Genomic DNA, 24,450 nt, shown 5'->3' on the forward strand with positions numbered 1-24,450 from the left:
GGGATTTTTTTAGATTTTAACCAAACGCTTGAATATATTAGGCTCTTATTTCTGATAATAAATATGATGGAGTTGGACTAGTATGCATTTGAATGTACTTACAAACATAAATGCCTAATACAAATATATTTAAATGCTTGCACTAAAATATATGATCCATTAATATAAAAAATATTTTAATGATCGAATTTCGTGGAAAGATTACTTAACTAACTATAAATATCTGGTAATTTTTATAGAAATCCCCTAATACTTTAATTCATAGTATATAATGTTTTCACAAAACGAAAAGCGAACGGCCATGTAAGTTGACTAATTACGAAAGCCAAATTCGATTTTGTCATATACAATGTGGGATAAATCGACTCATTCATTTGGTAGTGAGATTTTCGATTTATCACAAATTGCCCCATCGCAATCTCCGTCAATATAATATCTTACATTGTTATGAATTATTTATTATTAGGAAAATATTCGTAATTTACTATGCACATATTTCTACATAACTTTAACATATATATGCACTTATTCACACTGCCATTATTCATTTATGCTCACATAAAAAACATATACTATGAGAATCTCAATCATACTATAATTTTGTTCTCCTTGAGTCTCTATTTCCAATTGCACCAAAAATTATGAGAGGCTCTCAATTCCTCCAACTATTTTCATTCATCATCCTCATCCTCATCCTCGTACTTTGTCTCCCCATTCGGACACTCTGTATGTGCTGAGTCTTTTGAATTCGAGCTCCTCATTTTTGCATTGACATGTTAAAAAAGTTAGTATTTCGTGTTTAAATAAAGCTCGAATTTGACTTGATTGTATATAGGTGTAGGTGATGATCCTTGTAAAGAAGCGTTCTGTGGACAAGGAACGTGTGTGCCCCCAACCTCGGGTACCAATTATACTTGCACGTGCAAGCTTGGATGGAAGCATGGTTTTGATGCACGTGCTTGTATTTTACCAATTTGTAAGTCTCTCACCTATATTGTATACTTTTATTGAAATTACGATGAATCCCAATTATTACTCCCTCCGTTCCATAAAAGTTGAGACAAAACTTTGGGGCACGGAGATTAAGAATTTATATTAAATAAATAGGAGAGATGAAAAAAGTAGGAAAGATAAGAGAGAGTAAAGTAATTGATGGAATAAAGTAAGAGTGATTAGATATTTTGTCTTTAGTTAAAAAAGGAAATGACTCAACTTTATTGGGACGGACTAAAAAGGAATATGACTCAACTTTTATGGGACGGAGGGAGTATTTTTTACTTTTCATTTTTAAATTGATCCTACTTTTGTTGCATCTCGTTGGGGTCAAACACAAATTGATTATGCATGTATGGAATTTGATTAGCTAAAATTACAATTATATTTTTTCTATAGATATATAAAGATTTGAAAAGAGTGATTCGACATTTGCAGGCACTATAGACTTCGAGTGCGGGAACAATGCGCCGCCGCCGCCACCGCCGCCACCGCCGCCTGGTTTAACAATTCCACCATTTCTTGATCCCTCGAGCGGTAAATATTTTATTATCGTTAGCAGGGATTATATCGAAATAATTGTCCTTAAATTAGAAAATAGTTAGAGGGATGTAATAATTCCTATTCCTATATAATTAATAATGCAATATATTGTATCATAATTATATGTACTATAATATATACTCCCTCCGTCCACGAATTGGAGTCCCATTTTTTCATTTTAGTCTGTCCGCGAATAGGAGTCCTACTTCATTTTTACCGTAAAAAAATGGTAATATGATCTCACCTTCCACTAACACATTCCACTCACATTTCATGTAAAACTAATATATACAAGTGGGACACCTATTCCACTAACTTTTTTTCACGCATTTTTCTTAACATTTATTAAAACTCGTGCCGCATAAATGGGACTTCTTAACCAAATTTTTCAAACAATGAGTTATCGGTTGGTAGGGTAGATAATTCATTTTTGTTCATAGAGTTTCTTCGCTAGATGAGTTATCTATCATGCCAAACATGTTTTACCGGACAAAATTTGAAGTCCAATTTTTTAGTATTGATCCAAATAAACTGATTGATCGATTAAAATTTTATAAGACTCATATACTGATTGCGGTTGTGTCTTTATATCGATACATTGATATGACAGCATGCTTTTTGGTATGGTGCAACGAGGGTACGTGTGTTGCTAATGGAACGAAGCATACATGTGTATGCAACAATGGGTCTAGCAATTTCCTCAACCTCCCTGAATATCCATGCTTCAAGACATGTAACTTTTCTTTTTGAGTTATATTTTGGGTTTATGTTACATTATTTGAGTACTGAATAATCAACAAGCAATTTGATAAAAATAAAATAAAATTAATGATTGGATTATCTTACATATTTGGGTGCAGGTAGCATCGGACTAGACTGTAATAGCCCGCCGGCACCGCCACCACCACCAAATGGTACGCTCCTCCACCATAACTACTCAGATTTTACTATTCCTAATAAAATAAAATAGAGCTTTTAATTATTTGTCGTTAATTATAGAAATACTTATACGTATAATAATCAGTAATATGCAAAACTTATCTTTTGTTCTCTATGTGAAATATTCACGTGAAATTTACCAATCGACTAGGATAATATAACACATACACTAGTATTCTTATTTTCTAAAATATAAGAATCATGAAAATAGGAAGAGTATGCCATTTTGTCAAATTCTTAACTCCCAACCTTTTTAAGTAGTAATATATTTTGTTTTCAAATTTCTAGATTCTCACTTATTTGCTTTATTTAATTTTTTTATATATAAAATTCCCATTATATTATTATTCTCCCAGTTAATAAGTAGTATTAAACAAAATTTATGTAACTTTGAGAACTATGGATCATAAAATCATTATTATCTTTTCAATTAAAAATAGTAGTATAATTTTAAAAAAATTACTTTAATTATTGAAAATTATAAATGTCTACTATTAGTTAATTATATTTAAAATACTTTTCTTAATATCTAAAATATGAGAAATAATCTATCAAAAAATATATTTCTAGTAATCATGTTCCTAATAATCACAATCTCCAACAACTTTGGTTTTTATTAATAGTATGCCATTTCACAGTTTTAATATAAGTATATTTACATTTGAACTTTGAAGGATCGGATAAAATTTGGAAGAGATGGAGCAATATTGTGGTTTCATTATCTACAATCATTTTGGCGTGGATCATGCATGAATGAAAAGATCAGATTTATTGTGATGCTGTCTCATATATTAAGATTTGTAAAATGGAATGACTCAAATAATACTTTTGAAGATATTTCTATACAATATTAGCAATATATCTTGTTAGAACCTTATCGATTGCGCTTCAATGGACCTATATTAGTATGATGGAAGGAATATATAACTTTTTCCAAATAAAAAAATAATGCAATTCACATCTATTACATTGAATTTTAATGAAGTACTTTTTCAATATTTGCAGTACTCCACATCAATTACACTATTTGTCTTTTGAAACAATGTGTCTATACTTTTTGTACATTGCATTTTATTAAAAGCTTATGTCTTTTAAGATAAAGCAGCTGTCACATTTCATAATCACTCAATGCTAATAAATCTACGAGTAAAAATAACAATTTAAAGGTTGAAAGAGTTTTAGTAGTAGTAGGCTAGTAGCATAGCCTCCACAAATCCTTGTTTTATCTTGTTTGGCAAATTTAACTCCTTTTCTTGTTATTAACTATTAATGCCAGTGCTATCGAAAACTCGATTAACAACATGGTTCATACATAGAGAGTCAAAATCGAAAAAAAACCATTTACAAAAGTCAACTTAAGTTGTGTATATCATTGTCTCTTTTTGGATCAAATGGAATCAAAGCTAAGGCCCATTTATATATCAAGCCTAACCCAAAATGCCGAATCATTCAAAATCTTAAACAAAGAACAATAAATGTCGGGCCACCCATTTATGATTTATCTAATGTATCAAATAAAATTCTGATTGTGAAACAATTATTATAATTAAGAAATAATGGATGTATAGTGTATTAAATAAATAGAAAATAAAGTGGAGAGAGTGAAATGTATTGAGAATAAAATAAGAGCGAAAATATGCATTATTTTTTGCTAAAAGGTGAAATGAATCAACTATCGTGGAACATCTCAAAATGAGAAAAATGACTCAACTATCATAAAATGGGTATTAATTAATATAAATCACGTGTGATGTTGAACCATCAACAAATTTCTATATATGTAATCTAGCGGGTGTGTTCCTATCAAAATATAAAGTTTGATTATTATAAAATCTTTTTGAGTTTAAACAATAACACGTCCAAGTCATGCTTGATTTAGCATCATCATACTATTGATTTGTAAAATCAATTAATGATTAAAAAGATGGCATTATTAAAATTAAAAGCGACGAGGACGGCTGAATTTGAGTTTTAATTATTTCTAGTTTTCTATGATAGTTTTAACCTGAATTTACGATCTAACTAATGATATTCCCCCCCCCCCCCCCTCTCTCAAACTAATATTTTCCTTAATCCATGAAATAATTTCTCACCTTGTCATTTCAAAACGCCCACAGTTTTTTTAGCAACTGGATCTCACACTCCTCTAAATCAATACAACCATAATTCATTATAAAATTAAGTATAAAAATAGAAATCACATTCCACCAACTTTTTCTACTAATTTTTCTTCACATTTCTTAAAATACACGCCGATTTTAGTTAGATTTAAAACCATTAACCATGTACAGCGGAGTAATAATTATATAAGTCTTATGATGAAAACTAATATGATTAATATATCAACTGTTTTGTTGGTACAAAGAATTTATGGAGTTTTAGGTAAAATAAAATTTTGTTCAATAACTAGGTTGTTAATAATAGTAATATTTTTATGTTTTACATTAGAAATGGTTAATATCTGAGTCATTGTAGGACAATTTTAAGAAAATAAAAAACCATGAATTTATATCCATGTTTAAAAATTTATAGATTTGACCAAAAGTCAACAAAAAGTTATGATTTAAATTATCATTATTCCTAACATGGTTAAGTTAGCTAGAATCCAATGTCTATCTTTGCAATTCTCTTGACCAAATTCACATTAATAAATCTGTAATTTTTATATATGATGAAAGTGAATTAATATACTAAAGCAAATCAGAAACAGTTTGTTCCACACATTAAAAACAAATGTTTGATATAGACTAATGTGGTCCTAAACTCGTTTATTGGATAAATTCGATTATAATCATATCAAGGGCAACAAGGGTGACATCTATTTGCGTTGTTTATTTAATTTGATGTTGAACGTAAATTTCGTAATTCGTACGGATCATTTACAACATTAATAGTTTGGTTTTTTGGTCCTTTAATTTGATCGTAACAAAAACCATTTTATATATGTCAATTGTTCTCGAGGATTTACAAATAAATGTAGCTAAATTTCTCAATTATGATGTTGAATTGATAACGAATTGGTGGGTTTACTTTAAACTCCAGCAGGTTTCCTGTCAATATTAATTTGGGCTCAATTTTACTTTATAAAGTAATTTGATATATATAAAATTTAAATTGACTCAATAGGCAATTGTCAGTCAAGATGCAAGTCGCCATTATCAACAAATATTGATATTTATTAATATTTCAACATAATATATATCGTCCTTATTTAGCCATACCCTAGTAATGATAATTGATCAATGAGTTTACTAGTACAATTCGTAAAAAATGAGTATTTCAATTCGTACTAAAGGTAGTATTTTTTAGATTTGTCCATGTACTAATAATGTAGCATATATAATTAATAAGGCTCACAGATAAATATTGATTATTTCCATTATCACTTTTGGACTCCTCCTTCAATGACTATATAGTTTTATAATTTGGTCCCCCAACATCACCTTCACTTATAATTTTATACCAAAAATTTGTGTTGTACACATAAAATATTATTTGGAAATACCCAACAAATCAAGCACATAAGATTTGCTGACATGGTGACAAATATTTGAAATAGACAAGGAATGGTCCTAAAACTTGATATGGATCTCAATAATGTTGATTTCAACCTGTGACAAAGATCGCATGAAGTGTAGCTTCCCTTGATTAAAACACAATTATTCACATAGTATTCAGGTAATAATATAATTTTTTTTCCCAATACATAAGAAAAGCTCAAAGCTAACTGCGAGCAAAGTAATCCGACACAAAAACAGCCCAAAATAAAAACAATTAACAAGACCTCATTTCAAAACTAAATGTCATGGAAAACTAAAAAGCGCAATGAGTTTGAGTTGTTAATATATTTACAGGTTCTGTGTGAATTTCAAATCATTTCGATATAATTGATTTTTTCGGGGCTTTATCTAACGGAACTGCATCAAAAAACGTATAGAATCTTCAATGTACACAACATTAGTCTTGAATGTACACAACATTAGTAAATTATTCGCCCTAGACAAACTATGGCAATAATTAACTAAATCTAAGTTGTCATGGGCATGAAAAACGAATTAATATTATAAACATATACATGTACACCAATCAATAACATATAAGTATTTATATATATACTCCTAATTTTTAAGTGTCAATTATATTGTGGTTTTTGTTTTGTTCACGTTAATGTCCAAATTTTTAAGTCTTTCAGTAATGCATTTGTTTTAAAATTAGGAAACTAATGAAAACTGAGAATTGAGTATGGAACTCAAAGTTTATAAAATTTAATTTAATGGTGTTAATTTATTTTCTTGGTATTAAAAGATGGATGGAGATAGGGGTGGCAAAATGGATAGCGGGTAATGGGTAATTCTCATCTTCATCCATTACCCGCCGGGTATTGGGTACCCGTTACCCGACGATAACGGGAAACGAGGCGGGATCGGGTAGTGTGTTTTAGAATTTTGCGGGTCGGGTATACCCACTACCCGCGCGGGTATATCCGTTAGTCCCGATAATACCCGCTATTATTAGTATTAGCTATATTCTATCTTTTAATACTCCCTCCGTTCCATATTAATAAAGGTGTTTAAATAGTTAAAGTGAAGAAAAAAAAGTAAATAGTTAAATAATACGCACTTATTTAATAGCCATATACGCACTCATTTTGAAAAATTAAAATAAATAGTTAGAACGGAGAAAAAATAAAGTAAGATGGATAATAATGTAGAGAAGAGTATTTCTATTATTATATTTCTAAAATGAATGAAGAAATTGAAATGCCTCTATTAAGAGAGAATTATGGAAGTACTTTATATAATCTAAGAGTTCTTCTAAAATATTTTTATATTCCAACGAACATACAATTGAAAACCCACCGGAATTAGCTATAAAGTGTCCCCTCAATTTTATTCTCAATCTATTCAACGTTTACCATCGTATTAATAAAGTAAATTAGGGAATATTGACGGTTATTATGGTTTTCAAATTTTTTTTTAGCGGGTCGGGTACGGGTACCCGCAATGTCGGGTACGGGATACCCGACACGGGTATCGGATAATCCCGGTATGCCGCGGGGCGGGTATTGGGACAACAAATTTGGCTAAAATGGGTACGGGTACCCGCGGGTAACCCGTTTCGCCACCCCTAGATGGAGACATGTAGTGCTTACAAGTTGGCGGGTATTAAAGATAACTTTTCCTACACTATTATATATAACTCTAGTGTTTTCATGTCAAGTATAACTAAGTTATAAGTGAGCTTTTGAATCATTTCACAAATTTCTCAATCTTATATTTTATGTTTTGTTTCAGTTCTTATGATCTCATTAGTACTGTGAATAATTTATATTCATAATTATTAATTATTTCGAATTAGTATATATATGGGACGTATATAGTCCCCCAAAACAAGAAATAAATAGGGATTTTTAATAGACAATATAAGGTTATGATCAATAATATAATTGACTCCTTTTGTCATTTTAAATAATTAAATCTTGACATCATACCCTTCATAGAAATTTAGAAATATTCACATATGGAGTATATTTTATTCCTTAAGATAGCATACAAGCAAACACACAACATTAACAACATGAATTAACCAGCAAATCAAACTCACAACTTGTTCAATCACCAATACATAAAACCAAAGTTGAAAAAAGCTCAAACACCACAGAAATCTTGGAGTATATCCTGGGATCGCAGGCCATTTGTATCGAAAAACTTCAACAAATCGAGGTGCTCAAAAGGTTTATATTTCAATGGATGTTCATCATCAACCAACTCCTCAGGAGCCTCCACAGTCTTGCTAAGGAAAGAAAACAGCGCAGCTGTGTACCTCGTCTCGTTTCCATTCATATCCATGATCACTTTGTGACTCGGAGACAGCACCCTATCGTTACTCCACGCCTACATAAAACGCAAAAAAATGAATAAAATTCAACTAGTCATTAAAAGAAAAAAAAAGGTGAAGACTGACCTTGCAAGCATCTCCAGCCATGACAACGAAAGAGGAAGGCGGGAAATGGACATCGATCCACTCCCCGTCTCTAGCCCTAGTTTGGAGTCCAGAGACATGGTTTTGATAAAGTATAGTGATGAAACTCTTGTCAGTGTGGGGTAAAAAGGCCATGTTATTCTCCCCCTCGTTAGGCGACCGATACTTCAAGAACTTCAAAAGATAGGTAGTTGCATCAACATGTGACTCAGCCTTCTTCTCCTCCAAACCATAGCTCTCAAACAGCATCCTCACCACCATCTTCTCCAGCTTCGCGACCGCCTTTGCAAACTCCATAGAGTTCTCACTAGTTAACATGACACACAAAATTATCAATATGATAATAAAAAATAGTTGTAAACATTTAAATATATACACTACAAAAAAAAAATGCAAATTAGTGGCGGAATTAGTGACAGCTGCAGAAATTTCAAGAAGTAGTGACGGATAAGTGACTGAAAAGCGTGTCATTCACTAATCCGAATTTACCATGGTGGCCTCCTTTGATTACTGAAAAGCTTTTAATTGACGGATATGTTGATACTTAACCTATCACTAGATCTGTTAAGTGCCTAAATTTCACGGATTAGTGACGGTATCCGTCACTAAATTGTGAGTTTTTTGTAGTGATATATGTACCAGAATGATGGATTTCCTTGAGGCCACATGAGATTGGTAAAGCTTTGGACTCCTTGGAGGGTGGTGGCATAGTCGATGCCTAGAGCTTCGTGGAGGGGCACGATGGGCATTTGACCGACGTAGCCATGGTAGGGCTTTTCGTTGATGTTTTGGACTTTGGTTTCGATGGGGAGGTCGAATAAGTCGTCGGCTGCTTTGAAGATGAAGCTGTGGAGTTGGGGTGTGACGTAGTCGCATAATGCTATGAAGCAACCGTGGTTTTCGAAGGCGGTTCTTATGCTTTTGCAGGCGGATGACCATGAGTTTGAGCCTGGCTTCATTTCTTCAGTGTTGAAGTCTACTATTAGAAGCTCAGGGAGAGTAGTTAAGGAGCCCATGGGTATTATCTTGTGTTTTTTTGGAATTAGGAATTGGTATGTTTGTGAAAGTTGGTTTTTATAGGATGAGATAGTTTGTTTTTTCCAATCATATAACATGATTTCTTGTATAATCAGTTTGCTTTCGAGGATTAGCTAAAAAAGTGTTTGTTTTTCATTATTGATAAGATAATGATTGAGTACTTTTATTCAACCAACTCGCTCTTTGATTGGGATATGAATTAAATAAATTGCGATCAAATTATAGGAGTATAAGGATTTTAAAATATTTCAAAACTTCAATACATAGTGAGAACAATTTATATGTTATTATTATGTGTGTTAGACTGTATAGTGGTAGAGTAACTAATGTCCAATATTAAAAATTTCAAATCTGAGTTAACTCTAACACGGTCTTTAAAATTTTGTTTATTTATCCATAAAATAATCTATATTATTCTTTATTTATCTAAGCCAGTAGTACTGAAAAGTAGATGAAAAAGAAAGAGTCTATGTTAATCCAATACTCTTTTGTTATGTTTTTCTTTTAAAATGTCTCATTTAAAGCGATCCTACCTTTCTAAGAATGAAAATATCATCATTTTGCATTTTATTCTCTATCCACTTAGTAAATAAAATACTCCCTCCGTCTACGAATAGGAGTCTCATTTCTATTCGGCACAAGTTTTAAGAAATGTTAAGAAAAGTGGATGGAAGAAAGTTAGTGGAATAGGGGTCCCACTTGTATATATTAGTTTTATATGATATGTGAGTGGAATAAGTTAGTGGAATGTGGGGTCTCTTTACCATTTATGGTAATTATGAACCGGGACTCTTATTTGTGGACAGACCAAAATGAAAAAACGAGACTCCTATTCATGGACGGAGGGAGTAACATTTAAAATAAATATCTCAAAAAATGATCCAATTTGAATGGAACTAATAGTGTATTTTACCATGCAACTTTGGGATATCTCAAAATCCATGGGAGTACTTTTTATTCAAGCCAGTTTTGCTTCTTCCATGTCGCATTGAAATCATGGAAAGGTAAAAATTCTAAAACTTAATTGAAAGAATAATTTTTTTACACTATTTTCTTAATTTTAAAGAATTTTTAATTTTCCTGTTAAATAGTGTAAAAACAAATCAAACGTTATTCATTTGGCACACACAAAGATGAGAAAAGATATTTAACTAATTTATTCATCCTTTCTCAAAACCGCCGTCGCCGTCGCCGTCATCTTTTCCACCACCCACCGCCCTCTCCCCCTGCGCTCGGTGAAATTTGAATAACTCCCAAGGTTCGAGATCGTCGCATATTCGTCTCTCTGCACGAAATTGAACACCTTCCGCACGGTAATCGTCGAATTCCGGTTTCCTATTCAATTGCTATTTAATTTTCATTCATTCTCAGATGTAAATTCCTTAGCTATCCAATGGTAAACCCTAACGAAATCATTCAATATTTTGAGGTTTATTTGAATTTTCCTGCCTAGGATTAGCTTAATAGCAGGTCTACAATGGAATGTGTCTCATGTGCGGCAGAATATCTGCTTCGGCTTGTCATTTCCGAGTTGAGCTAAATATTTGCTTTTTCTGGCTCTTTTATGATTAAACAAGCTCAACTCTGTTCATTCAAGTTACTAAATGATGATTTATTGTATGAATTAATATTTAATACTTTTGCTTTCTGTAAATGTAAACAGATTGGTATTAGTACTTCTACCATTCTACTTATGTATAGTCTTTATGTGATGGCTGAATATTCTAGTTAAGCCTCTTTTGTTGCGAGGATTCAACATGTGCAGTGGAAGAGGGTGATTACTTTTTCAATTGAATGATGCAATTAAATTATCTAGTTATTTTGAGGGAATTAGTATTCTTTGCAAGGGTTATGTGAGGTCTTGTGCTAAGTTCCTCATGTACTGTTTATTTCTGACCTAATTTACTATGGTTCAGGGTTAGCAATATGGTCTCAGGTTTAATAAATGCGAACCCTGTTGTCTATGAAAAAAAGGAGCGTCGAACTCGAAGTGCAACAGGTGATGTCGATGAATGCGCAGTTGAGGAAATTGACCAGCTAGAAATTTTTGATATCCTTTGACATGCGTTGTGTTAGATCTTGTTTTTTGGTTGACTCGGCACCAGCATAGTATGCCTCTCCCACTCTGTGGGATGGGTGGGAGCCATAATCTGCAGTTATCAATCCCTGACTGAGGCTGAATTACTCGATAATCTTGCCTACCAAGGGAAAATCACTAAAAGGATACTGTTCCTCAAATATGTGAAAAGTATCTTTTGAGCAGTCATAGTTATAAAAAATCCTTGAATTGCGTTTTACACATAGAATAAATGAGTTTGTCGAGTAACCTTTTTGGTTGCTAGAGTTTGTATCCTTAATGTTATTACAGCATATTAGAGACATAAAAGATCCAGAGCATCCTTATTCGTTGGAAGAGTTGAAAGTCATAACAGAGGATGCAATTGAGGTTGATGACAAGCGTAGCTACGTAAGGTATATAAAAAAGGTACATTCTATGTGTTTCCATTCAGTTGACTATGTCTAGTTTATGTCAACTTACCAGATATGATCTGCTTCAGGGTCACATTTACTCCAACTGTAGAGCATTGCAGCATGGCTACAGTAATTGGCTTATGTTTGCGGGTCAAACTAATGCGCTCTTTGCCACCACGTTACAAGGTAAAATAACCTGGTGTAGCCTATTCTGGAATCTAAACTGATGAATGTTGGTACTTTGAGTGATTTCCAATTTTCCATTTAGAATGTGCTTGTTTCTCGGAGAATTCTATTCATGCAATTATATATTTTTACATCCCAGGTTGATATTACAGTAGCACCTGGTTCTCATGCCTCTGAAGCTGCAGGTTTCTCTCTCTCTTTCTGACCTATGTCATTTTATTCAGTTGTTAAGATTCAAAACTAGTTTACCACGACAAAAAATGATTTAATCGAGAGACCATTTACTCATATGCAGTAAACAAACAGCTGAACGACAAAGAACGCGTGGCAGCAGCTTTGGAAAATCCTAACCTCGTTGATATGGTCGACGAATGCCTTGCACCTTCACTGTTATAAACTTATAATCCTCTCAATATAGTATCTATTGCAATACTTCATTTGTATCTGGGAGTTTTTTTTTTTTTTTTTTTTTTTTTTTTTTTTTTTTTTTTCTGTACATGTCAAATGTATTGAGTTTATAACACCAATAGGTCATTCTTGTAGTTAGGGAGTTGGTTGGTGTGTACTCATACTGAATAATTGCTTTTCCATTCTCGAGTTATTCCATAATTACTATTAAATGTTTATTATAATTAAACTGAAAATTAGAAATTCTGAAAGATAATACTAAAAAAAGAATAAGTTAAAATAAATCAAGTAAATTAAATCGAATTGATGGGAGAACAAATTTCTGTACATTATTAATCAAGAAAAACCTAGCAAGTTTTTTTTATTAGTTTCTAGTACACACGTGTTAATTTGTCAAACAAAAGAATGATTCTAAATCCGATCTTGTATTCTAAACTATTTTTTTACTAGTATTCTATTTTGTTTGCTTTTAATTGAAAGCGAGAAAAGAAGAAGGCAAGTCCTCACACTCATAATGACAGCATGAAATATGGAGAGGAATCTTGTCAGCTTTGTTGCAGAATAACTATTTACCATTTCAAAAGGTGTAAAGAATGAAATGACTCACCTCTCAACTAAATTAAAGAACGGCTTGGAATCCATAATTGCTAGGAGTCCGCCAACTGCCCTTATTTAAGGAGCCTTACCCTTATTGTAGATGACACGTTAAAATACACTCTCTTCTCTCATGTGTTGAGACCCTCCTCCACTTGTAATAAATCTATTGTAATTTAAAGTTACTTTGATTCTATACGTACCTCCTGTTAATTTGGGGTAGGGATCCTCTTTTGTGCAAACTTGCACAGCAGCCCCTGCACACACTATTTTATTGTTATATCAGCAAAAGCAGGGGCTGTTGTGCAAACTTGCACAGCGGAGGATCCCCACCCATGCTGTGCAAACTTGCACAATAGAGGACCACCCGTTAATTTGTCAAACAAAAGAATGATTCTAAATCCGATCTTGTATTCTAAACTACTCCCTATAACTAAAAACAGTTTCATAGGTTGTGCTTGACTTATTTTGTCTGCGTTAATAAAATTTATTTTCACCATAGGCCATGGTCCATGGGCTTTAAGGGCTATGCTATTAAGTGCACATTATGTGATTTTCAAAATTAAAATACATATGAGCATCTATATCATGTGTTTCAATTTCTGAAAAATGAGCAAACCTTGTTTAAATAATTATTATTAGGTACATATCGTATGATTTTGAAAAATTGAGCAAAAACCACACATCAAACCTTGCTCCTGAATTGAAAAAAAAAAAAAAACAGAATTCAAAGTACTAGTTTTGCCAACTACGGGCGAGGTGAGGAACGAATGAAGCAACGGATGAGGCCGCCTCAGTTCCAACGAGGTTTGCTATCTCGTCGGCTCGGGCCAAAACCCAACATCATGAGGTTAGACTAAAATGAATTCAGAAATCATAGAAAATGAGAAACCTTAGATTTCAATGAACATTCTATATATCAAGCCATTGGGTTTAAATAAAGTAGCATGACTAAATAGCTCGCTAATTATTTCATAAGTTGGATTAACAAAAAATGTTGGATGGAAAACCAATCCTTCTAAATCATCTTTGCTTATTCCTCCCCCATTGTTGAAGTAAAGGAACGCTAAACTCACATGCTTCGAGGAGACGAGGGTTCGGACGAAGCATTTCACGAGTCGCCTCCGGTGGCATTTAGGGTCACCTCACCAGTGAGTGAGCCATTGCCACTATCAGTCGAAGACACGACCGGGATCTTCACAGCAGCTCTTTCCATCTCCTTCTCGAGATCCTCTTCTTGCCTCAATGCAGTGAATTGGCCGTCTAATGATCTCGCGGCTGCTAGCCAAGCAAGAACAATTACGAGAAGTACCCCTCCAAGATAAGGAGTCGAATTTGCTAGTGATCCGAAGCTCAAGATCATGAACTGCTGGATCAAAGCACCTCCGGATTTCCCCAACGGATTGCATACAACGTCGATAGCTGCCTTCCCTTTAACCTGAAACCGATTTTTTTTAGTACTCACAATTCCTTTTATATTCAAGAATACCAAGAAATTGTGAAACAAATCTACGTTTCCAAACCTTAGTGTCCTCGTCCAAAGGAATGTAAGCCATTTCCTTGCACGGATCGAACAAACTGTACTTGGCACTCTTACTGAAAATGTTCTGCAGCGCCCCGACATACACAGCTGCCAAAAGTGGAGTCAACCCGAATTGGGCAAGGGTCGGAGCAAGAGGGGCGCCAAATAGAATCAACGAAAAGAATCCAACTCCAGTTAGAAGCAAGACGGTAGGTGTAACAGTTGCTGCCACTCCCCAACCATATTTGCCAAAGATCCATTGGCTCAAAAGCATCATAGTGAAAGTTGCTATTCCGGTAGCAGTTGAGAAGTCGCCCATAAATGATGAGTATTCATTTGGTGTTGGGAACTATGCAATTCAGAGAGGACGGAAATATGAATAAATTGTTTAAGTTAGTTTAAATGCTAAGAAATGGTGCGGACGAACAAGGCCTAGTTTACCTGGGCTTTAAGCTTTGATTTCCATGTAACTTCAACGAGGTTGATGCTTATACCATATGCAACCACCAAAGTCGCGAGATCTCTAATATATTTCGAAGATACCAAAAACTTCAAGCTCTCCATTGTCCCCATTTTCGGCTTCTCCTGATATGGAGAAAGATATGGTTAACAAGTAATTGATAGGCGCAAAACAGACCTCTATTAAAGATACGGTTAACAAATAAAATCACTTTCGATGGCAGGATCAGAACTACTGAAAGAAATCTGTAGACAAAACTAAGATAGAAAAACTAAATCATAATATATCACACAAAAATGGAAAAGAATAATCTACTTGTAATACCTTCTTCTTTATACTACGGGCTGGAAGCTGAACATTGTTATTCACCCACCAATAAAGGAAACAAATTGCGAACCCCATTGCCATCACAATACTCATCATTCCCTTTAAGGAGATGGCCCAACCATCTACACCAGGAGCCAATGTTTGCCTCATTTGGGAGAAGTACTTCACTGTCCGACCAGAGAATATAAGGGCAATGTTTGCACCAAGTCCAAACAGCGGATAAAATTTCTTTGCTTCATCAATTGTGGTAATCTGCAATGAAATTGCATTGAACAGTGCTTTAGACAATCCGGTATTGAGTCATCGAGATGAAAGACAAAATATCAACAGGCACAACTAAGAGAAAGACATGACATTACATCAAAAAATATGTTCCACAGAAAAGTCATCCATTGTTCTTAAGGAAAACAAATTATACAATTAAACAACATGGCAAAACATTCAAAAATACATCTCTTCAGATCTTATAACAACGAAAATGTTTCACCACCATGCTTAAATCATCATGAAAAACAATGAGATATGCTCTTCTCCAGGCTTCTTCAACAACCAATAAAACCATCATTTCACCAACTCACATCCACACGTGAACAAATAATTTCTTATTATTCAAATCAAAAGGGAAGAATCTCAATCAATTGATTCCTCATTAGCAAAGCATCAATGAAACCACACACTCATCAAAACACAGTACTAAAATGATGAAAAACAATTACCTGATTAGCAAACCCCCAAAACAGAACTGAGACAACCACACTTCCCCAAAGCTCAGCCATGACATAGAACAGACAGAAACTCCAAATCCTCAAAATCGCAAGAGGTCCAAGAAACCTCGGGCCAAGAACATTAAGAAGGTTATCTGCAAGAGCTGTGGGGTGGAAATAATGGCTGAGGGGATACAGAACAAACCCAAATGCCCCGAAAAAGCCGATAAACGGGAGGATAACCGTATAAAAGAGGGCCTGCTTGGACAACACATTAGACAACTTTGTATACAATAGCATGAACCCAATAGCCATAGGCAAATTCACCCATGTTTTCAAGAAAGGTATAATCTCAGCACTAGAACCTGGTGCTGTCACCACCAAAACATCCTTTGTATCCCTCAGAATTGTATAATTAAACAGAATACAGAAAAACATCAACCCAAGTGGGATAATTTTCTTGAGTGTCTCTACCTCAATTCCCATAAACTTAGGTGAGGAAACTAATTTCTCCCCAAAAACAGGCTGCCCATCAGCAGAAGCTGCGGCAGCCTCAGCCCTACAGATGGGATAATTTCTACTCTTTTGACCAAAAAATTGAGGCTTTGTGACAAATCCTTGAAACCTCGAGAACCCATTAACGGATAACGAGGGTGCATTAGGTTTCAAAGAGGGGTTTATTGGGCTGAATCTGTACCTTAAACCCGGCGATGGCTGAGGGATGAAAGCTTTGATTTTTGGGTTTGAAGGCAGGGAAAGAAGCCCTTTTGACTGAAGAACGCCTTGCATTTTTCCTCCACCCGACTCTCTCTCCCTCGGTGCTCTTGTTTCAGACGGGTTTCCTCAAGAAACCTATCAAGAATCGATTTTTATGAGAGAGAGAAAGGGGAGATGGAGGGAGATAAGGTTGGCGGATGAAGTAGACGATAATCAAGTTTTTCTTTAGCTCGAGGAAGGCTACTGAAGAAGGTGAATAAATACTCTTTTATATCTCACCGAATAGAAACCCTTCAAAATCGTGATTGTATATAGGGCCGTGAAAATGGATATTGGAAATTGGATATATCAGACATTCAAATTCAAAATATCAGTTAAATGGATAACTGATATTCAATTTTTCGTGTTTTGGAATCGGGTTCGGGTATATAATTTTTAGATTATCGGGTATTTGATAACCCAAAATCCGTATGAAATAGTATCAGTTAATTGAATATCCGATCGGGTACACCCAAATTATCTGAATAATCTGATTTTTTATTTTTTTAAATTTAATAAATTATGTATTTATTCTATTATTTAAAATATTAAATAATTAAATGTAATCTCAAAATCCTTCACTTTTAAGTCATATTTTGAGTTAATATATGAATTGTGATGTTTATTATGGATGAACGAGGGATGTTATAACTTATGAATTTTTTATTTCTAAATCGTAGTAAATTTTCTTTAAAAAGTAATAAAAAATTAAAATGAAAATCTAAAATCTAAAATCTTTTCTGACTGGATACCCGACTCGGGTATCCGGGTACCCGAAATTATTTTCGGATTGGATATCGGGTACTTAGATTTTAGAAAATTCGGGATCGAATATCTGAAATTTTTAGATCGGGTATCCAATTTGACAAGCCTAATTGTATATGCTGACAAAAACGATAATGAAAAGAGGAAATTGTAATTATTATGAATATAAAAACTAGGTATATCATGAATTTGCAGAAAAAGAGTGTATTAAGGAGTACTATTTTTTTTATAAAAAAAAATAAATTATTTTTTAGTCTTAAATGAGTTAGTTTACTAACTTTTTTATAAATATCAAATTATATGTCTTACTTTTAAATTAGTTAAATCAAATAGGAGTAACAAATTAGTTAAATGGTAGTGGTACTAATTTTGATACTATGTCTTAAGTTAAATGAGTTGTTTTTCGTTAAATAAAAATCAATTATTTACTTTATTTTTATTTTTATTTTTATTTTTATTTTTAATACTTTATTAGTATTTCTTTAAATATTTTTTATTAACTTATTATATTAATAAAAAGTCTCGATTAATTTGAGAAAAAATAATAAGGGTATGAAAGTAACTAATTCTATTTGCAGCAACAAACCAAAAGTGCAAAGGAGATCACGTGAACGGGAAACTTTATTGGTGCCCATCATTTTTTTAAGGTAGATAAACCACCTACGTTTCCATAAGTAGATATTTTTATATGTCGCACTCTTCAAAAATGAATGTTAGATATTTTCACTTTATAAAAAATACTCGTCCGTCCCACATAATTTGACCAGTATTCTTTTTTGGATCGTTCCATATAATTTGTCTCATTTCACGTTTATCATTTTTGGTAGTGGACTTCATATTCCACTAACTCATTCCTACTTATATTTTATTATAAAACTAATTCATTAAAAGTAGAGCTCACATCATACTAACTTTTTCAACTCATTTTCAATTAAATTTCTTAAAACCCGTGCCGGATAAAAGTGTCCCAAATTATTTGGGATGGAGGGAATACGAGTTACGACAACACTATCATAATCTGATTAAACAAGGATTCAAGCGTGCCTCAGGCCATCCGCATCCATGTCTCTTATCCGTCTCTTAACCGTCTCATCTCTTAACTATTCATGGGCCCCACTGTACTTTTCAGCTCATCTCTTAACTAAGAGACATCACATGCATCCCTCCATCTCTTAACTATTCATTCAATTTCATTTTTTATTTTTAATTTCAACAAATTCAATTAATAAAAAACACACTTCATTAAATAAAATAAAATTGCAATTTAAATACCTAAAAAAATAAAAAAGACATAATTAAAAAACTAGAAATTACAAATTGCACACTTAAACTCAAATAAAAAAAATGGAGGCAAAGAAGCAGAAGAAGGAGTTCTCTAGTGACGATCATCTAACGGTTGCCAAATTTTGCCCAAATGTGCTCCATTAGATCCTCCTGGAGTTGGGCGTGGGCGGTAGAATCACGTTTCCTTGCCCGAATAGACAACCGCTCTTGCAAAGATGGATGCACTCCCGTTCGAGGCGGACTACTTGCGGTTGAGCTTCCCGGGGTTTCAGGGTTTCCCGCCTCAGGTCCTTCGTCGGCGACAATCATGTTGTGCAAGGTTATGCACGTATACATGATGTCGACCATATTCTCCATAAACCACTGTCGAGCCGGGGCTTTGATAATGTTGAATCGAGCTTGGAGAACCCCGAATGCTCTCTCCACATCCTTGCGAGCAGACTCTTGCTTCTGTGCAAAAAGAGACTGATTTTCGTCCGCAGGCCTGTTGAACGTCTTTACGAAGGTTGGCCACTTCGGATAGATGCCGTCGGCAAGATAGTACCCCATTTTATACTGGCGATTGTTAGCGATGAAGTTGATGGCCGACGCTTTACCATTCAGAACTTCAGCGAAGAGGTCGGAGTTGTTGAGCACGTTGACGTCGTTGTTCGAGCCGGGGACCCCGAAATACGCATGCCAAATCCATAGCCGGTAGTCGGCGACGGCCTCGAGTATAACGGTGGGGGTGGGTGCCTTTGTGGCCGCTCGTGTATGACCCCCTCAACGCCACAGAGCAATTCTTCCATTGTCAATGCATGCAATCGACACTCCCGAGCATCCCGGGGAATCCGTGCACTTGTTCGTGAAGTCGGAGCAGAAACTGACAATCTGCGGTGGTTGGCTTCTTCAGAAATTCGTCGGTGAAGGCTGTCCGGACGCCTTTGCAGAAGTTCAACAAACAAAGTCTCCCAGTGAATTCTCCGACGTGCAGGTATTCGTCGAACGAATCCGCCGTTTGTCCAGTAGCAAGCTGGCGGATCGCCGTAGTACATTTCTGGAGCATCGTGTGGCTAGGACGGCCAACAGCGTCGAACCCTTCTCTGAAGTAATCTTCCCGTCCCGCCAATGTATTCGCGATATGCAAAAATAGCGCGCGTGACATACGGAAACGACGACGGAAGTAGATATCTCCCATACCGGGTTCGGACTGAAGTAATCACGTTCCAACCTTGCGGCGGCTTCCTCCTCCCTACGTCGATCTTCTTCTAGCGATTCTTCCATTATTCGACGCATTTGCTCAAATGGAGCCATAATGGATTAAATTTGGGAGAAGAAAAAAATAAAGGAATGATTTTATAGAAGTGATTGGAGAGGAAAGAAAGAGAGATGAGAGAATAGATGTGTGTTTGTGTATAAAATGGAGAATGGAGAAGAGTATTTATAGAATAAAAAAAAAATATGACCGTTGAAAGGTCATATTACCGTTTTTTTATAATTTTTTAAAAAAATATATGAATTATGACGTCATAATTCCGACGACCACTCGCGGGTCGGCGAGTGGGCGTCACGCCAGCCGCCCGCGCGCGCCACGTGGCGCCAGGCGCGTGTCTCGCGAGCTCGAGGTCGGCCTCACCGGGACGCGTCACGCGTCGAGACAGCTCGTCTCATCGAGACGAGACTCTCGTCAACACGAGATCGAGACTGCATCGTGCAGCGATGCGGATGCCCTTGATAAAATTAAATAATGATAATTAGAAATGCAAAAATGCAGCTCAGCACCAAGATTCTTTGTAATCCTAATTGAATTTGGAAGGCTCTAGAAAAAATCGGTTAAAGCTCAATGGAATCATTTTCGTAGTTATGTGAATTTAATTTTATTATTTGTAAAATTGAAACGAGTCCATCCAGGTAGGATACACTAGTCAATACTCCTTATTTGTAAAATTGAAATGAGTACTACTTATCTAAGTATTTTGTTTGAAACCAAAGTCCATTATTTTGTTTCACCTTATCCGTTCACTTCATCACTCGAATATGAAAATAAATTTAAAAGTGCTAAAGAAAATAAATTTAAAATTCTTGAAAGTATTATTAATATTCTGGAGAGCCTTAGCAATGAAACACGTGATTCACATTCTTAATTTCACTAAGCTGACCATTGTTGATTCCAAACTCACCCCTTTTCTATAAAATTTACAACACCCATTTATTACTCCTTCTTCTAGAAATGTAGAAGTATATTAGTATTCCACAACGAAATTACATTTTATATGAAATGGCCTATCCTCCTTATTCTATAAACTTCAACCTCACAAATCTTGGAATATAAGCTAGAAAGTGAACCATGTACCTAAAAAGGTCATTTTATCACATCAAAATTGAAACTTCGTTTGAAATTCTACAAAGTTGAAATCTTCAATACAATGCTAATTACAAAAGCAAGACGAAAATGAGTCTCATTAAAATTTAAAATGACCACTGATTAATTTAAATTTTAAGAACTAAACTAAAATGTACTGTTGTGGAGTTGTGGTGGGCTAGGGAAAATAGACATTTATCTAAATAGGTTTGGAAGCATTACTTACGAGGGGGTTAGGCAGATTGCTACACACACACACACACACACACACATATATATATATATATATATAGAAATATGGAGTACTACTATAAAACTAAATTTATGCATTTAATAAATAATGGTTCCAATTAAATACCAACGTTTGTCTAATTTTGAATTGATTAAATGCATACAAAATAAAATGTTGTATTGTCTCTATTTGAACTTGGTACTAATTGCTAGTGTGCGATTTTGTTTGCAGTGATTTTAGAGTAAATTTGTTCTCATGATCTCATCTATTACTTGGCCTCTAGTATTCAGAATTTTAAGACGTGCTAGTATCCAAACCAAACTTTAATTATAGTAAATTGAACTAATTTGTTTTTAAATTATGATTCAGAAATATTATGGTTAGCTAAAACATAAACAGCTCCTATATATGGATTCCCTGATTTTATAAAAAAAAATGGATTCCCTGAATTTATTCCACAAAAATTAAAATTTTGATTGAGTAGATATATCGACCCCTATAAATATTTTCGAGTCCGACAAAGTTCAAATTTTGACTATCGAATTAAGAGTTTGAACGATATGAATTTGGCAGTTTGAGGCATTGAAAAAATTGGAGAAGTTTTAATTGTAGAGAATTGGAAATTGAAGGCAATTAGTAAAAGTTAAGTGGAAATTAGACCAAAATTTGCTGAGGTGAACGTGCAATTTTTCTTGGAGACCAAACATACAACTTTAATCTAATAACACCAAACCCCACTTGTTTTCGTAAATATCCCAAAAAAATCAAGCAAATTGCCACCAATTCACATATGACATCTAACATTAAAAATGTAATGCTAAATAGTAAATACAAACAAAAATGAGAGTTGTATGACTGTATCTACTTCTACATCACTCAATTTATTTGCCGGAAATCTCTCAAAAGAGAGAATGATACTAGTATAAATTTATAACAGTTCATCTATGCCTATAAATTTTATTTTCTTCTTCTTTTAGTTTTAAGAAATTGAAGACGTATTAGACGTATTTGTGATTACTATTAGTTCATCTATCCCCATTTTTTCAGGAAGAGTGGACTACATAAATGGTACATGATCTTTCACTTTCGCACATAAATAGTACCTGATCTTTATTTTATATCGTTTTTGGTATCCAGTGACAAAAATAACTCTAGGTACCAAATATGTGATTTTTTTTTTCATGGAGGATATTTTTGAAAATTTCAATTAAATAGTAGTACCAAATATGTGATTATTTTTTCTTCCTTTCTTATTTCTCTTTTTCTATTTAGTTGCCTCTTCTTTCTTTTTTTTCATTTTCTTCTTTCTTTTTAGTATTTTATTTTCCTTTCTTTTTTCCTTTTTCTCCTTAATTTATGTTTCTTCTTCCTTCTTTTTTCTTCTTTCTTTTTAGTGTTTTATACATACATCTAATTGCATTCATAATATAAATAAATAATAATAATTAAATTAATTATTTAAAGTAATTAAATTAATTGATTTTTTTTTATTAAATTATTTTATACTCATTTTAAGGCTGAAACACCTAACTAAAAATACTCATTTTAAGATTGAAACACCTAACTGAAAATATTCAACTATTTATATCAATATAATTCACAATGTTAAATTTTTATTAAGGCTATATTGATTAGTTACTAATTTAATGTAAAATAATAATAATAATAATAATAATAATAATAATATTATTATTATTATTATTCTTATTATTATTACATAATATTATGTGAGTCATAATTTATATAATTATACTACAATTATTTATTAATTACTATCACTTTTTAGTATTATAACAATAATAATATTATAATAATTATAACTATAATTATATTTAAGTATATTTGAATGATATTAAAAATGAATTAATTATTAATTTATAACATCAAAATAATAATATTGATTAATAATAATAATAATATAAAGAAGGAGGAGAATGAAAGAATATATTATAATATCACTTTTAGTACTAATTTTATGTATGCTCAAAATACCCTCTATGACATAAATGAGAAAATATATTTGTTTAAAGGGCATTTTGGGAAGAAAATTGCATCAGGTACCAAAAATGTGATTTATAGGTACCAAAAATGATATAAAATAAAGATCAGGTACCATTTACGTGCGAAATTGAAAGATTAGGTACCATTTATGTAGTTCACTCTTTCAGGAATGTCTGCCTTCATGCTTGCACTTTCCTTTCGGCTTTAATATATTTATAAATAAAATATAATCTATTCACTAATAAACTAACGTCAAAGCTCCTCCTTCATTTCAAATGAGGTGTGATCTGTTATTAACTCTGCTAACACATCAATGCATTGTATTAAAAATATCAATATGATCATATTGAAATGTCAACATCATATTGAAATGTCAACATAAACTTAATTGATATTTTAATACACTGTATTGGTATTGATATTTAAAATATCAGCACAAATTTGTGTTGACATTTTTAATACACTGCTTAGACGAGGGAGTAAGTTAAGAAAAATTAGTGTTACAATGCACCCTCAAATCAAATTATCAATCAATTCAATGAAATGAAAATCAATATCTAAATCATTATCTGAAGTTTAAAAATAACAAACGTAAACAGTAATCTATTATACTGCTACATTTTATAATATAAAATTGAAAAGAATTAAAAAATGTGCACGCTTAAGTATTTTTCAATCTGTGTCGAATCATAAATTAGAAATATATAAGCCCAAAGAGAAAACGGAAATTGAGGCCCATAAGCCCACATTATAAAACATACATACTGGACCCATTTTTTTTGTCTTATATCCATATTATAAATATTTGTAAATGCTGAAATATTAAGATTTCAGCAATCGAGTTTATTGCTTAATCCTAGCTTAATATACTATTATGGAGTATGATTTTTCGGTTGTTGGGAT

General features: G+C 33.3%; 4 protein-coding genes across 5 annotated transcripts; 2 read left to right on the forward strand and 2 right to left on the reverse strand.

Moving 5' to 3' along the window:
- The first annotated feature begins 637 nt into the window (after positions 1-637).
- Positions 638-3,273, forward strand: LOC125211085. Its single transcript, XM_048110773.1, has 6 exons — positions 638-726; positions 836-976; positions 1,432-1,530; positions 2,147-2,269; positions 2,397-2,450; positions 3,150-3,273. Exons 1-6 carry the CDS (start codon positions 642-644, stop codon positions 3,230-3,232), a joined length of 585 nt encoding a protein of 194 aa, XP_047966730.1. The 5' UTR covers positions 638-641; the 3' UTR covers positions 3,233-3,273.
- A 4,705-nt stretch (positions 3,274-7,978) lies between these two features.
- Positions 7,979-9,519, reverse strand: LOC125212766 (probable 2-oxoglutarate-dependent dioxygenase AOP1). The gene is made up of 3 exons (XM_048113014.1): positions 9,097-9,519; positions 8,440-8,764; positions 7,979-8,369 (listed from the first exon to the last, which is right to left on the reverse strand). The coding sequence occupies exons 1-3, from the start codon at positions 9,471-9,473 to the stop codon at positions 8,124-8,126; spliced, it is 948 nt and encodes a 315-aa protein (XP_047968971.1). The 5' UTR covers positions 9,474-9,519; the 3' UTR covers positions 7,979-8,123.
- A 1,104-nt stretch (positions 9,520-10,623) lies between these two features.
- On the forward strand, positions 10,624-12,779 carry LOC125212568 (protein AE7-like). Its single transcript, XM_048112773.1, has 6 exons — positions 10,624-10,808; positions 11,412-11,545; positions 11,862-11,967; positions 12,054-12,153; positions 12,293-12,338; positions 12,449-12,779. Exons 2-6 carry the CDS (start codon positions 11,422-11,424, stop codon positions 12,547-12,549), a joined length of 477 nt encoding a protein of 158 aa, XP_047968730.1. The 5' UTR covers positions 10,624-10,808; positions 11,412-11,421; the 3' UTR covers positions 12,550-12,779.
- A 1,250-nt stretch (positions 12,780-14,029) lies between these two features.
- LOC125213582 (plastidic ATP/ADP-transporter) lies at positions 14,030-17,139 on the reverse strand. 2 transcript variants are annotated; one of them, XM_048114207.1, is made up of 6 exons: positions 16,866-17,134; positions 16,181-16,426; positions 15,462-15,716; positions 15,119-15,262; positions 14,679-15,026; positions 14,030-14,593 (listed from the first exon to the last, which is right to left on the reverse strand). In XM_048114207.1, the coding sequence occupies exons 2-6, from the start codon at positions 16,238-16,240 to the stop codon at positions 14,267-14,269; spliced, it is 1,134 nt and encodes a 377-aa protein (XP_047970164.1). In that variant the 5' UTR covers positions 16,241-16,426; positions 16,866-17,134; the 3' UTR covers positions 14,030-14,266. The 2 variants fall into 2 exon arrangements, with proteins under 2 accessions (XP_047970164.1, XP_047970163.1); XM_048114206.1 differs by having other exon boundaries at positions 16,181-17,139.
- Positions 17,140-24,450: the final 7,311 nt, after the last annotated feature.

The sequence above is a fragment of the Salvia hispanica genome, chromosome 3 (assembly GCF_023119035.1).
Source record: "Salvia hispanica cultivar TCC Black 2014 chromosome 3, UniMelb_Shisp_WGS_1.0, whole genome shotgun sequence".
In the NCBI taxonomy this organism is placed as follows: Eukaryota; Viridiplantae; Streptophyta; class Magnoliopsida; order Lamiales; family Lamiaceae; genus Salvia; species Salvia hispanica.

Coding starts and splice junctions, on each gene's coding strand:
- LOC125212568 (XM_048112773.1), top strand. CDS start 11,422: ATGGTCTCAGGTTTAATAAATGCGAACCCTGTTGTCTATGAAAAAAAG. Junction 11,968..12,053: donor GACAAGCGTAGCTACGTAAG/GTATATAAAAAA, acceptor GATCTGCTTCAG/GGTCACATTTACTCCAACTG. Junction 12,339..12,448: donor TCATGCCTCTGAAGCTGCAG/GTTTCTCTCTCT, acceptor ACTCATATGCAG/TAAACAAACAGCTGAACGAC.
- LOC125212766 (XM_048113014.1), bottom strand. CDS start 9,473: ATGGGCTCCTTAACTACTCTCCCTGAGCTTCTAATAGTAGACTTCAAC. Junction 8,765..9,096: donor CAAGGAAATCCATCATTCTG/GTACATATATCA, acceptor CATGTTAACTAG/TGAGAACTCTATGGAGTTTG. Junction 8,370..8,439: donor TGGCTGGAGATGCTTGCAAG/GTCAGTCTTCAC, acceptor CGTTTTATGTAG/GCGTGGAGTAACGATAGGGT.
- LOC125211085 (XM_048110773.1), top strand. CDS start 642: ATGAGAGGCTCTCAATTCCTCCAACTATTTTCATTCATCATCCTCATC. Junction 727..835: donor TCTCCCCATTCGGACACTCT/GTATGTGCTGAG, acceptor GATTGTATATAG/GTGTAGGTGATGATCCTTGT. Junction 2,451..3,149: donor ACCGCCACCACCACCAAATG/GTACGCTCCTCC, acceptor TGAACTTTGAAG/GATCGGATAAAATTTGGAAG.
- LOC125213582 (XM_048114206.1), bottom strand. CDS start 16,957: ATGCAAGGCGTTCTTCAGTCAAAAGGGCTTCTTTCCCTGCCTTCAAAC. Junction 15,717..16,180: donor TTTGGGGGTTTGCTAATCAG/GTAATTGTTTTT, acceptor ATTTCATTGCAG/ATTACCACAATTGATGAAGC. Junction 15,027..15,118: donor AATCAAAGCTTAAAGCCCAG/GTAAACTAGGCC, acceptor TGAATTGCATAG/TTCCCAACACCAAATGAATA.